Source organism: Anser brachyrhynchus (assembly GCF_964034855.1).
Source record: "Anser brachyrhynchus genome assembly, chromosome: 10".
In the NCBI taxonomy this organism is placed as follows: domain Eukaryota; kingdom Metazoa; phylum Chordata; class Aves; order Anseriformes; family Anatidae; genus Anser; species Anser brachyrhynchus.
In genome coordinates this window covers 6,021,404-6,034,922 of record NC_137705.1, presented here as the reverse complement: position 1 = coordinate 6,034,922, position 13,519 = coordinate 6,021,404, and the positions used below count along the sequence as shown (strand labels likewise).

Genomic DNA, 13,519 nt, shown 5'->3' with positions numbered 1-13,519 from the left:
TCCCTTTTCCACACAGGTGCTAAGGGCTTCCGGGGAAAAACATTGCTAAGCTGAAGAGGAGGAACCAGGCATGCAGTATAGCTAAGTGAGAGACCCCCTGCAGGGTTTACCAAGGATAATACATTGCTTAAGTACTGCTCTGCTTAATATTTTGCTACTTCTCATCCGCCTCTTAAATAGTTCCTTTGCACAAAACCCAGAAGAAGGGCAGAGAACAAGCAGGAATTACAAGATTTATAAACAAACCACACACACAACAAGAGGAAAACAACAGTAGTATTTTAGGGCTCATGTCCAGGGAGAAAGGTCCTGCTACACAGTGGTGCAGAACAGCTGCTGTGTATTAAATCCTCAAACGGAAACTCTAATTCCACCTTGACAGTGCCTTTATGTGGTTTAGCTCCCAAAACAGATTAAGTTAAAGCACCTAAAAGCAATCTTAGAGTAAAGGAAGAATGTCCACAAAAAGAGCTAAGTAAAGAATAATTACTATACTCCAGCATTTCAGGTATGCTGTATCACAGTAAATTCGCCACGACTTTCCAACAAAATCCTTAGCAAAGCAGGCTTCCGTGAATACAGCCTTTTAACAACTTACCTAACTCTTCTGATTCTCCCCGATTTTTCATTCAGTAGATGAGGTAAACAAACTGGATAACTGACATAACAATCATTAAGCGCCCCCCCCCAATTAAACAGTAACATACAAGATGTCACTTTCATAACTCTTAATCTAGATTATCATTTACATCATTTTCATACAAGTGAGATTTTTAATATTGTTGGCACAACTAAATATGGAAAAAAGTCAAAAAAAACCAAACCATTTAAAAGTGGACAAATACAGAGAAAAACATTGTAAGAACTGTTTACTAGTCACTATTTATTTTCTATACACAGAAAGCTTAATTTCCACAACTTGTCAAGTGGAAGTTCAAGCAAATCAACTCAGGAAAAAAAAAGTGAGTGTGTACAAATACACAGTGCCTTTTAGCAGAATAGAGCTGTTGCACTAATTTGTTGTAATTAATTAATTTGTTGCAGGATGAGATATAACAGACTTCCACACAAAAAAGGAAGAGTCTTCTTTCAACCGTAAGTCAGGAGATGGAAGACGGCATTAGGGAGAGATACGAGACAAAATGGATACTATAAGGAAAAGGCTTTAAGAAAGAATAGGAAATTGGAAAAAGGACAAACAGCAAGAAGATTAAAACCACAGACCACAGCAAGTTTTGTGGAGCTTTGCAATGGATGATGAAATACATGAACTGCATTCAGGAGGTGCCAATGAAGCCAAGATTGGAAGTAACAGAATAATAACAGGTATTTCCTATTGTGAATTTGCAGCAAAATGCAGGTACCCTCTAGTCTTGGATTTCACCACTTCCATTAATGGCCAAATCCATTAACTGAAAACCTGCTAAATGCAACAGAGAAATATTCATGCTCAACAATGCTGAACAGGGTCCAGAAGAAACTCATCCACCACTAGCTTTCTATTAAATTTAAAAGGTTGTTTTCTAAATAGTTACCCACTGGAGAATAGAATCATATTAGTCAATAACTTATAGCATCATTTTGCCTGAAAGGACAGTTTTAGAAAGCCGTAATTTAAGTATAAAGAACTTTAATAAAAGCTGTCAGAGAACATAAGAGGAGTTATGGGAGAGCAGTTTCCTCACAGCGAGCAAGCTTGTTGCACACAGCTCCACAGAACAGCATATTTCAGCAACACATGATTTTTCACCACATGCAGAAAGCAGAACCCAAGGGACTCTAAAAAATAACTAGTTAAAACTAATAAGTACATTGGCTTTTTTTTTTTTTTGGAGAAATAACATTATGCACAGGTGATAAATTATTGCTACGCAGTGAACCAACCACACAATGCAAAGAAATATGGAAATCACAGAAATGCAGGAGGCAATTCCTCTCGTACCTACTCTGCAAGAGAAAAAGGAAGAAAGGAAGTTAAAGCATGTATGCAAAGCCTATGATGACAGCAAGAAAGATCAGCTAAACAGGCAAAGAATTCACAGACTGAGGAGTAAATTGAGCAAGTCACTTAAACTTAATTTGAAGTACAAATGGCTGCTCTGTACAGGATGCTCACAGAAAAGCTCCTCTTGGTATAACAAAGAAGAACCTAAATTCACATTTCTAATCCCCTCAGAAACACTAAGTTTAAGGGTCTTTTCATTTTTCCTAACATAAAATCTTAGATTAATTGTAGGTAGCACTATCACCACCAATTTCTTCGTAATCTATACAAAAAGAGAAAGTTACCGAGCTAAGGACCCATTTTCGATCCCTTCTAAACACATACCGATTTTCTGGTGGTTTTCCCGACTTGTGTTGGAGATTAACTTTGAGACAAGGAATCTAAACCAGCTTCTAAAAAATCAAGTGTTTCAACTAAAGGAAAAAATCCCCACGTGCTGAGATAGGAAGGAGTGGTGATCACATGACTGAAAACTTTCAATATTCTAAGAAAATGGTGAATAATAGGTGACAGGTAAATGACCACATAGAAAGAGGCTTCAATAAATCCCTGCTGTTGTTTATAAAATGTTTTACCTCTCCAGCCTGATATAAAAAGCCTGCCTTTAGTCCAGAGCTGAATTTTGAGTTCTGTCATGCATAAGGCAATAGAAATAGGATGTGCAGAGACTACATTTTCTTATATTCTTCTAAAAAAAAAAAAGTGAATAAAGGCCTTGCACTCAATTCAATTGCACTTCTCTGCGATAAGAGTGTGAACACTGCACCTGACTGATTCCTAAATGTAATGAAACACTCTAAGTGGCAATGGGCAGCACTCTATTGCTTTTGTTAAAAATCAGGAAAAGAAATGCATGCCAAGCTTCTAGCATCCATTTAGGATACTCAGCATTTTCAACCACCTCCATAAGTTCTCTACTGATTCTAAGAGCCAATTGACAGTACATAGTAACACCCTCCAGCATAATTATAATCCCTTTCAGCTTTGTCCATCTACTAGTTTAAAATGAAGGTTCCCTTAACAACTTCGCCATCAGACAGAACGTAAAACACAGTGCCCAAGTTGAAGTAGACTTAAGTGCCTCTGGTGGGGAAGGCTAGAGAAAAATGGATCCTGAAACGATGCACAGTGCATCTGCCCAATCCAAGCAATGAAAATGCTCACATCCTAATGGCGTGGGTGTATGTATACATAGATACGATTTTTTTTGCTTATATCAGTACAGTAGTATATGAAAGAAATGCAACAAAAAAAGGGAATGCCTTCTCCAGATAAATAAACCCCGAATGTACCACTGCATCAAGAGAAAATCAGATCAAAAGACGTGTGAGTTAATACAGAACAGCCAGATTATCTTACAGTTCTAGTACCTCCATTTAACAGAGAACAAAGTGAAATATTTGGGAGCTGAGCATTTGTCTGAAATGTAAGAACTTGTTTACAGATTGTGTTTCTTCAGATGGCAGATCAAGCAGTACCTTATTGATGCAGCAAAACAGCACAACACCTTTTTATTTCACTCTTGAAAACTTAGGAATTTTAGCATGAAACACAAAGTCATTTGTAACTGTGTTTTTTGGCATTCTATAAATATTGCCTTCTCTACAAGACTTACACCTGAAAATTGCTTAGCACGTAAAAGGCACTGAATTCCTTGGGGCCTAATTCTGTATTCTTTACAGTACTAAACTTCTTTTGAAGTCAGTATTAGTGATGTCATTTTAATTTTCTTCACATCTGCCGTTCTTATCTTAGAAGAAAAAACCTTTAATTTCATTAAAAATTCCTTGTAGACTGCCTTTTGTACCGTTGGTAAGTTCTGAAAATATTTCTGAGAAAATTAATATTCAGTGTATTCAGTATACACATTAATAAAACACAGAGCAATAGAGGAAATGAGCAAACGATAATAAAACTGCTGATACTGGATAAAGGTAAAGCCTTTCAAGAATACATGCATTAACACCTTTCTGACAAGCGAAGACAGCAGTAAAAATGATCTGATCCCATCTTTTTCCACTGCATCAACGGGAACTTCAATAGCAAAACTGGCGACTACAGGCACAGTTAATACATGCTCAGTCTTCTGTATTTGGCGGAATTGTGATTTTTTTAATAAAAATTAACACTTTGTAAATATTTCAGTATCAGCAATTTCTGTCCTATTATTTGTACCCCTCTAACACATAGAGATCCACGTGAATGACAATGCTGTAAGATTATCAAGGGAAAATACTGCTTTTCCCATATGTAAGATGACATGCCTACAGAAAGAACCTTCTTTCACAAGAAAAATACCAAAATTTTGAATTGCAAGTTTTGATAAAAGAGAAAAACAGAGTAAGTTGAGTATGCTGGCAAGTATTCTTTCTTGTTTTCAGAATTGAAAGATAAGGACAGCTGCAATGTGTCATATAATATCAAAACCCCAGATTTTTGAGCAGTATTTGGCAGTGGTGATTGGCCTTTCCTTTCACCATCTTTCATTCCAGAATGCCTACCTATTGAGAACGTCCCAAAGCTGCCTCCATTCGTTATTTTATTTTGGAGTATTTTGTGCCTCTTGTAGGCTGAAGGTTTTTGTTTTGCTCCTAACTTTTTACTGGGCAGTTGTATATTCAAAAGATAACAGCCTGCATCACATTGTGCAGACAAACCTGAGTCTGAAGGATCATAAAGGAGCTAAATCTGATAAAATCTTGAAACAAAGATTACAGCAGCAAAACTTGTGTTCTTAATGCTTCGTTTTCAAAGTGCATGTTAGAAGGAAGACAGCATACTATCAGAATGATTACAAGGATGCTGTTAATTATTTAGTGGATTGATGGGGTGTGTCAATCATTTCAACATGAAATAGCTTTCACACTAAACCACGGTTCTTTAATGCCCAGTAATGTAGCGTGTTTGAATGCAATTATATAAGATGAAGAAATGTATCAGTGACTGGTAATTTTTTGAGATGTTAACAAGCCAACCTAGTAAAAACACACAAAATTTACATGACAGTTTCATTAACTACAAAAGTTAATTTTTTTTATTTGCCAGAAAAAAACATATAGACTAAGCATTTCTGCGATTTGCAAAACAACCAAGCAAGAGGTTATTTAAAATCTAGCATCATAAAACAGAAAAGGTTCACTGCCTTTAATGGAGCAATTTATTTCTGCAAATAGTTATAGGGATCTAGAATAGTTATCGTTATTGGATAGACTAATCCTTTTATGAGCTCAATCATGAAGAGGAGAGTTTAAGCACTGAAAGATTTGTGGGAAACCTGCCACAGCCTCACTTAGCATTTCTTGATTTTCTCAGATGTCCAGATGCAAAGAAACCCTCCAATTTTATGAGCTTTGCTTTGTGTCAGCTTTTTACAGTTTGCCCTACCAAACGACCAGAGCAGTAGCATTTAATGCTTCATTTCAAATACATTTTCAAATATTCTGGTTGACATAAGAAGGTTTTGATTACTGAAAAATGTATCATCTTAATGATGTTATAGAGATTTAGCAAGCCATTATGCTAATCCTATTCAGCTACTTGAGGTCTGATGAGATCTTTCATATCAGTAACTGAAAAACAGTTAACTAAGTGGCCTGCCCGTGCATTATGTAAAACATTAAAAATCTTCCTGTTGTTAGACAATTAGACTGCAGTAACGGCTTTCTTCCAGCATTTTGATGTATGGTAAATTAATTTTAACAAAAGCTAAATTAAAAGTGGAAGACTATGCAAAATACTAATATTAACTTTAGAAAAATAGAGAACTTTTTAACATTTAGAACATTTAGAATCAGGTGACATATGTACTTAAATTGTTTGAGGTAACAGGTATTACATTAATTCCTTTCTGACCTATACTCTCATCCTATGTTCACTGCACTAAAGCGAGGATGCCACAGAACATAAATGATGTTCCAGAACCATGGTTTTCTCTCCCAAGCACTACCAAATCTTTTTCTGATAGTAGGTAATTGAATTCACCTTTTCTCATTTCCCCATATGGAAAAATATACGTGGCCAAACAAGTGTGTACATAATTCCTTATTATATATTTTATTTCTTCATAGAAAGAACAGTTGAGGTTGGAAGGGTGTGATTGTCTAGTCCAACACACCTGCTCAAAGCAGGGTCTGCTACAGCAAGTTACCCCAGACTGCGTCCAACTGGATTCTGAGTGTCTTCAAAAATGGAGAGTCCAAGACCTTTTTCTTCCTTAGTTTTTTCATAAACCAAAATTTTGTTTGAAAACAGCTTTCTGCAAGTTCATTTACTTTATTTACTTAAGTTTTATCAAGTATCAGCCATTCATGACGTTCTGAATTGCCAAAATGACATAAATAGTGTCAATTATAAACTGCGTGCTGTATGTTGCCAACCTTTAAGAAAAAGAGTTCAGAGAAAATACTATTGTTAAACATTGTTGTTCACATATGAAGTAAATATTTATGGTCAGGATAATATATTAAACCTTTTCAATAAACCTCAATTTGAAGATTGTGTACAACTTATTAGAAAGCAATTTATTTTCCAGATTGTTATCTGGTGAAGCAGATTCCTCCCATTATCAGTCAACTTACTTAGTCTCTGAGCAGCCTCCAGGGCATCATTTGCAGAATCAGCCACAAAGAATCTCTGAACTGTAACCCCATGGTCTGCCATTAGTTTTTTGCTTTGGTACTCCTGCAGATTCAGCCATCGTCTAGGGGTTAATTGAACAGCCTAGAAAAATGAGAGGGGAAAATAACATAATGCTCATTAACAACAGTTCCTCAGACAGTCAACTAAGCTCTTCAGTCCTGTGGTTATCTCAAGTCAGCAGCTGAACAACACTGTTTCAGAGAAAAGGTAAAATACACATCGATTCCCTTAAAAGCATTTTCTTAATATTTATGCATTCAAAGTATTCTGAAAGCTACAGAGATTTTAAGCCACGCAAGGGTCACTGGTGATCTCTGCTAGAAATAAAACGTCTTGCATTTAATATCAACAAAGATTGGCAAACTTCATTTGAACAGTAATATTTATTTATGGTTTTATGTTAGTCTGTACTATAAAGATTGTATTAGAAGACCATTACCTTAAAACAATTTTTTTTTTCATATCAAATACCTTTATTTACACTCAATCTTACAAAAATTCTCATTATAAAAATGGTTCTACTTATTCTATGCATATTTTCCAGCATCTCCGGGAAGAAAAACAACATGGAATTACCATCACCCTGTATTAAACAAAATGTATGTATTATCAGTGGTCTATTACTTATGCTTGGCTGGTCGTAAGTACATCTTGTTGAAGAAGCCATTACAACCATGCCAGCCACGTGAGGCCAACAACTGGAGAACAATTTACACCATTCCTGATGGTGGGAATTCTCAACACACCAGCTTAGATGTTTCTGCATACAGAAATATTTATCGTGGATACAAAGATAAGGCAGAGTTATACCCACACACATTATATTTGCTAGTTTCAGAGGTTAAACCATTGACACTCTGGACATCGCTGGTTCATTACTGAACGATTTAAAGTACACTTTCTCCACAGGGGATGACTCGTTACAGATAAAAGCAAGAATTAAGGAGCTGTTAACACCCTGTTAACTTCACATACAGTTCTGTAATTGTTGGTTTAAATTCAGCAACAATTTGTTGGTTTAAATTCAGCAACAAGTGCAACAGATACCTTAGGCCCAGCTCTGAAAAAAAAAAATTGGAAGTAACGTGGGTTTAATTTTTTTTTTTGTTTATTTTTTAGTCTCAATAACAAACTTTTTTTCCCCTGAAGATGTTAAAAACACACCTCTGGAAGTACTATTTCTTGATAATAATATGAATTCCACAACAAATAGTTTGTTTGCATAGACCTAACAGATCGAAGTACATCCGTATTTTAGATATCTCTCTGGACCGGTGAGCCCCTCTACTAGCAATTCCAAGAAATTACTCTGAAAGGTGTCACTGACTCCTGGCAATGGCAAAATCACATCTTATGCCAGCAAAAGATGCCCATCCCACATGGAGAGGCAAACTGTTGGCCTACTGGCAGAGAGCCCAGAATCAGCCCTCGGTTCCTCCCGAAGTTAAGGAGCACAGTATGCAAGTTAGCACGGCATATTCAGAAACGTCAGACAAAGGGGATTATTTACTACACTAATACTTTCATCTCTAACAGCATGATAAAAAATAGTATCCTAATGAAACTTTATACCGAAAACAAAAGCCTCCCTGCTGAAGCCTTTCAATAATGCATGCCCTTTATCACAATACTAGAATTTTAAATGCTGCACTGTAACAAAAGCAAACCTCTGTCTGCTCTGCTTGGTTTGAAACATAACATAAGATTAAGACATAAAGAAAATACAAAATACATTGTATAAAATACAAACTAAAATGCACTTTTAGTTTGTATTTCCCTATAGCCCGCGTTAGGCTCCAGGAGCTATCACTTGATGATCACTTCCACAAGGGAGTAACAATGAGGAGCCGAGAGGAGCCCTGAAGGTCAATTCCAGCCTCACCCAGAAACGGGACAAGGAATTCCAACCAAAAGTTGATACCACAAACCCATAGTTTCTGTCAATCTACTGAAAAGCTTTGAGTGTGACTGGCAAAAACACCATTTTTTAACCATGACAATCATTAACCTTCTCTTTTTCACCATTTCTCTAAAGACTACAACAGCATTGTAATAATAAGGATTTCAGCACACAGCATTACTAATCCCCACACGTAATCCACATGTACACACACACTGAAGAGAAGCATCATCTGAGAGCACCTATCATTTCATGTATCTGGACCTGTACAGTCAGCCACAGGAGTCTACCGATGCGTTATTTGAGCACTGCCATGAGACTAAGAGACATCTGCAAAGGCCCCCTCTTTCAGCTGTAAGAAGCAGCAAAAGAAAGAACAACCCAACAGCCATCAAGCCAACCATGCTTGCAAAGGGAGGGAGCGGATGAAGGAGGAAAAAATGCACATCTCCAATATTTTCAGATCTGACTTTCTGGGCTCAGGGAAGAAAATTAAAATTAAAAAACCACACCCCTAACTATAATCAACTCAAATTAGAATTAAAAATAAACCAAATCAACAATTCTAATTTAAATCTGAAAGGAAGAAATCTTGATTTAAATAATCAATTATATTCAAATTCTGTACCTGTACTTCCCACAAGAAAGGCCAATTCTCCTTAGTTGGAAGTTGGAAGATTTGAAACAGAATAAGTCTACACTGAGCTTGACAGCACTTCTTACTTTTATTTGTAAGTCTTATAAATTCAGTTATTTTTGTGTTACGCAATCTTGTATTTCTCATAGGACCACAAAAATTTTGATGACTCTGTTTATAATTTAAGAACAAGTCTTCAGAAGTAAGCTGTTTTTCACCACGTAGAACAATAAATCTTAGTTTCACACAGGTATGTTATTCAGCTGATGTAAATCAGATAAACCTAAAGAAATTACTCAATTTTATTTTGGGGGCAGACTTGTGTTGCTGTTACTTTACAAAAGTATTTCAACACAATTTGTTTTTAAATTTTCTGCTTGGATAGGGATTAAATAGTTAGGAGCTTGCGATACAGCACTGTGCATCAACTGACACCTGTGGTGTTAGCTCAAACCAGCAAGTTTTAAACGATAAAAATCTCTGAAGGACTTCATTCTATACTACAGACTGCAAAGGGTCACTGCCTAACGAAGGCCACCAGTGATAACTCAAAACATTTGACAGGTAACGGAGCAGGAAAGCAGCCGAAGCTCTGTTTGCTTTATGAAGAAAGCCCATCTGCCGAGTCCAACAGCTCCAGCAGGATCCTGCAAGCAGCTCTGGTCTCTGCCACGCTCCTGGTGTGTTACAGAAGCTCGTGGTGCAGGTACACATTCTCCAGGTGTCAAATTAATATAACTCAGTGCTCCACAGGGATTCTCTCAAAATCATTGCTGAGACATTAAAAATTATGTTACATATACAAACACGCATGCATACAGAAGTCTGTTCATGTACAAAAATTCGGTAAAGTTAAGAAACCATGGGAACATTTCTTCTGGAAATAATGAAACAGACAGGTTTGAGGAACGCTGTCATAAGTAAGAGCAAAATTCATTTGAAAGAATTAGCAAAGCAGTCCTAAAGGTGACAAAAAAATCTGGCCATAAAACTTTGGTATGGAGAAGCCAGCAAACATAAGGTTAGTAAGCACGTATATTTTTTCCCATCTTCCTATATTTTATGGTTCTTAGAGAGACCATCTTCCTGAAGGCCAACTGAAGACTTTCAATCAAGGCTTCTGACAAAAGAAACTCCTGGTTGTGAAAGAGGCACTTGATAAAATGAGTTAGTACAGCCTACCGCTGCATAACAGAGCACAATGCATTGAAGAAACCAACAAAGTTTGTATTAGAAGCTCTGAAGAGCAAGGAATATAAAAAAAAATATGCTTTAAAGCCTTTGCAGCATACATACCATATGTCTTCAGAAGAGTGGGCAAAATAAAGCAGTTACAAGAGATGAAAACGCAAAAGCCTTGAATTTGAAGATGACTACTCTTCCAAGACTATCTTGAAAACACAAAACAGCTGTAAACTTATGCGTTTAAAGCTTAAGGCACGCACAAAAAAATGACTGTAAGATGTTAGAAATGTGAGTAAGCAGATGATTCCCTGAACTAATTCTGAGTTCAAAGATGTTTTCATTGCAATAAATGTCTGAAAGATTTAAGAGGGACAGCAATAAAAAGAAATCAGTACAAGAATCTTGAAAAATCCTTGCCAGATGAAGTTCTCGCCCCTCTCAAATACATTTACACCAAGCAGTCACAAGAATTCGAGATGTCCTTGAAATACTTTAAGCTTCTTGGGCATCATAAATTTCCATGCATCCAACATAGAAATATATACCCAGTCTATACCCAGCTGACAGTAACAGCTACTGCACAAAGGCACTGCCTTAAAGACAGCCTAAACAAGAGTCTACAAAGTTTTGGAAGAAAGCTATTTCCCAGACCTACTCTTCTCTGGGCAGCTGTAATCCACCCTTTCCCCCAGCCATTTTTTAACTGACATTTTTACTTCTCTGCATGTTAACTACAATTTCTATTAAAAAAACCTAAGTCACTCCAGTGAGCCTAAATTAAAGAACTGAAAATCCAGACAATATGTTTTCAGAGTGGAACAAAGAAGAATTCAAACTAAGGGTTTCAGTCGTTTAAAAGCAAGTTCTTATTGAAAGGACAAAGTAAGTAACATCCATAGTTCTACTGAAAATTTCCAAGACATCTCATACTGAAAAAAATAGCTTTTATATGAGCTTTCTATGTATGTTGTCTGTTTATATACACAGTATAGATGGAGATAAACACTAGTTTGAGTATTATATATGCCAGGTAAGTTGAAAGGGTGTTTCTTCTTTTGTTTTAATCACAGGCAGAAGCAAATAAACATTAAAAATGCGTTTATGAAAATAAGAAAAAGTCAGTACTGCTACACATATTTTTTATACAATTTATGATTTTAAATAATTTTAGAATGTTTTAAAGATGAATTAAACTCTTCCTAGTAAGGTAATTCTTAAAGATTACATTTCTAATATAAGTGTTTATCAAAGAGATTAATACATTTAAACGGGTCTCTGTTACAACTGATAACATTCTTCTTAGAGCCTGACAACAGCATCAAAAACCCCAGAACTAAAATAAGTGGGATCAAAGGCCTCAACTGAACAATAAAATGAAGTAAGATGAAGACAGAATTATTTGATCAAGTACAAGTTTCACACTGGGTTCTCTCCTGCTGGATGGATTTATTTGGCATTTTCTACAAGCACTGGGGATTCATATTTGGGGTTCCCCTCCAAACTCCATTTCCCTCTCCACCTTCCCAGATTTTTGCTACTAGTCAGATTCACAATAGTGTAGACCAAAGGTGTAGAAACAGATGAGGATGTTGAAAGCACTGTTACTAGTAATTGAGTACTCTTCTCAATTTTGTTCTCAACAAGCCTTCTGTTCAGTTACTTCTTTACACACATAGATAACATGAGTTTGGTCCAATCACATATGTACAGTGCTACCAAAATCAGTGACGCAGGCATATAAAGAAGTTAAATGTCTTCTCTTGACCACCTTATAAGACAAGGTGTTTTACATTGTAATGGTTTATTGACTACTGCTACAGCAAAAATTGATTGTTCCCATAACCTGCATAATCTCTTATTTTACACCAGTTTGTTTGTTTGGGTTTGTTTTATATGAAATGCTCAGGACCCTACATGAGTAATGTATTTGGAGAGCAGTCAGACTAGATTCTTCTGCTACTCAGTTTGCCATTTCTGGAGCTGGCAAGAAAAAACAATTTGCATTATTTGAATAATATGCACTAAATTACGTAAGATAGTTAAAGTGGAGATGAACTACAACAGAGATACCTTTGTCCATATATATATAATATGCAATGTTAGGTACTGTGATGTGCAACATCTTTTAGGTGACCCAGGAGATGTCCTTTTGTCCTTTGAGTGCCTGATTGTGTGTGTGTGGCTTTCTCTTTTTTTTTTTTTTTTTTTTTTTAAAAAAACAGGAGAAGCCGTCTTTGTATTCACCAAAAAATGTGCAAGTTGCATGTTAACTACTTAGGTGAACTCTGCTCAGAAATAAATGTCCCATGTATCCACAGAACAAGAAAAGCATCAGCAAAGCAAAATGCATCAAACTAGACTATGCAATTTCTTCCTTATCTGAACGCATATCATGGTTTTTGTAGGTTTTGTTGTTTTTTGTTGTTTTTTTTTTTTTTTTTACTCCCTTGCCTCCCTGGTGAGGCCAATAAATTTATTTCAAAAAAATTTGTGCTATTTCATACCTAATCCCACATGGCATCATATTGGCTAAACATTTACATTAAGTACCTTCCCACATCGTGTTCAGTGATCAAGTTCAGACAATTTCTCTAGAAAAAAAAAAACAAACTCAAAGACATAGTTCTTAGCAAATCTTTTCAGGCCAAATCATGTACTTTTGGAAAATGCCAAATACAATCAACACTATTAAAAAATAACAAAATCACCACTCAGCAGGTTTCTGCGATAATTGAATATCCCTTGACACGACTATATAATTTGAGCAACTCTACTGTTTACATTAACCTAGCTTAATGTATGTTATTGCACCAATGTTAAAAGCAAGGCATACTTCAGTGACATCCAACATCCCCTTTTCATTCATGATGAAAGCCCGTATTAACAACATGAAACAGAAATGGACCTCTTAAAAGCACCTGACGCAGAAACTGGTCAGATAAATGCAGATTACTTTCTTCTTCCTCTGCTCCTCCACTGAAGTAATGTAGCTGTGCTAATTAATAGATCCTGGGCCAGTATAAAACAGCTCTGTCAATGCAAATTATCTCTGGATAGATGATACTATATACATTTGACATAATTTACAAGTGTCGTAACTATGGATTATCTTGTAACTGTTATACTAGACATGTCAAGTGGGGAGCAAAACTGG

General features: G+C 36.1%; 1 protein-coding gene across 1 annotated transcript in view; it reads right to left on the bottom strand.

The window, feature by feature from the left end:
• SUCLG2 (succinate-CoA ligase GDP-forming subunit beta) overlaps nucleotides 1-13,519 on the bottom strand; it is a 114,184-nt gene that overhangs the window by 85,248 nt on the left and 15,417 nt on the right. The window contains exon 2 of the mRNA XM_080605929.1: nucleotides 6,583-6,724. Within this exon, the coding sequence (XP_080462055.1) occupies nucleotides 6,583-6,724 (142 nt within the window). The remainder of the gene's footprint in view (nucleotides 1-6,582; nucleotides 6,725-13,519) is intronic.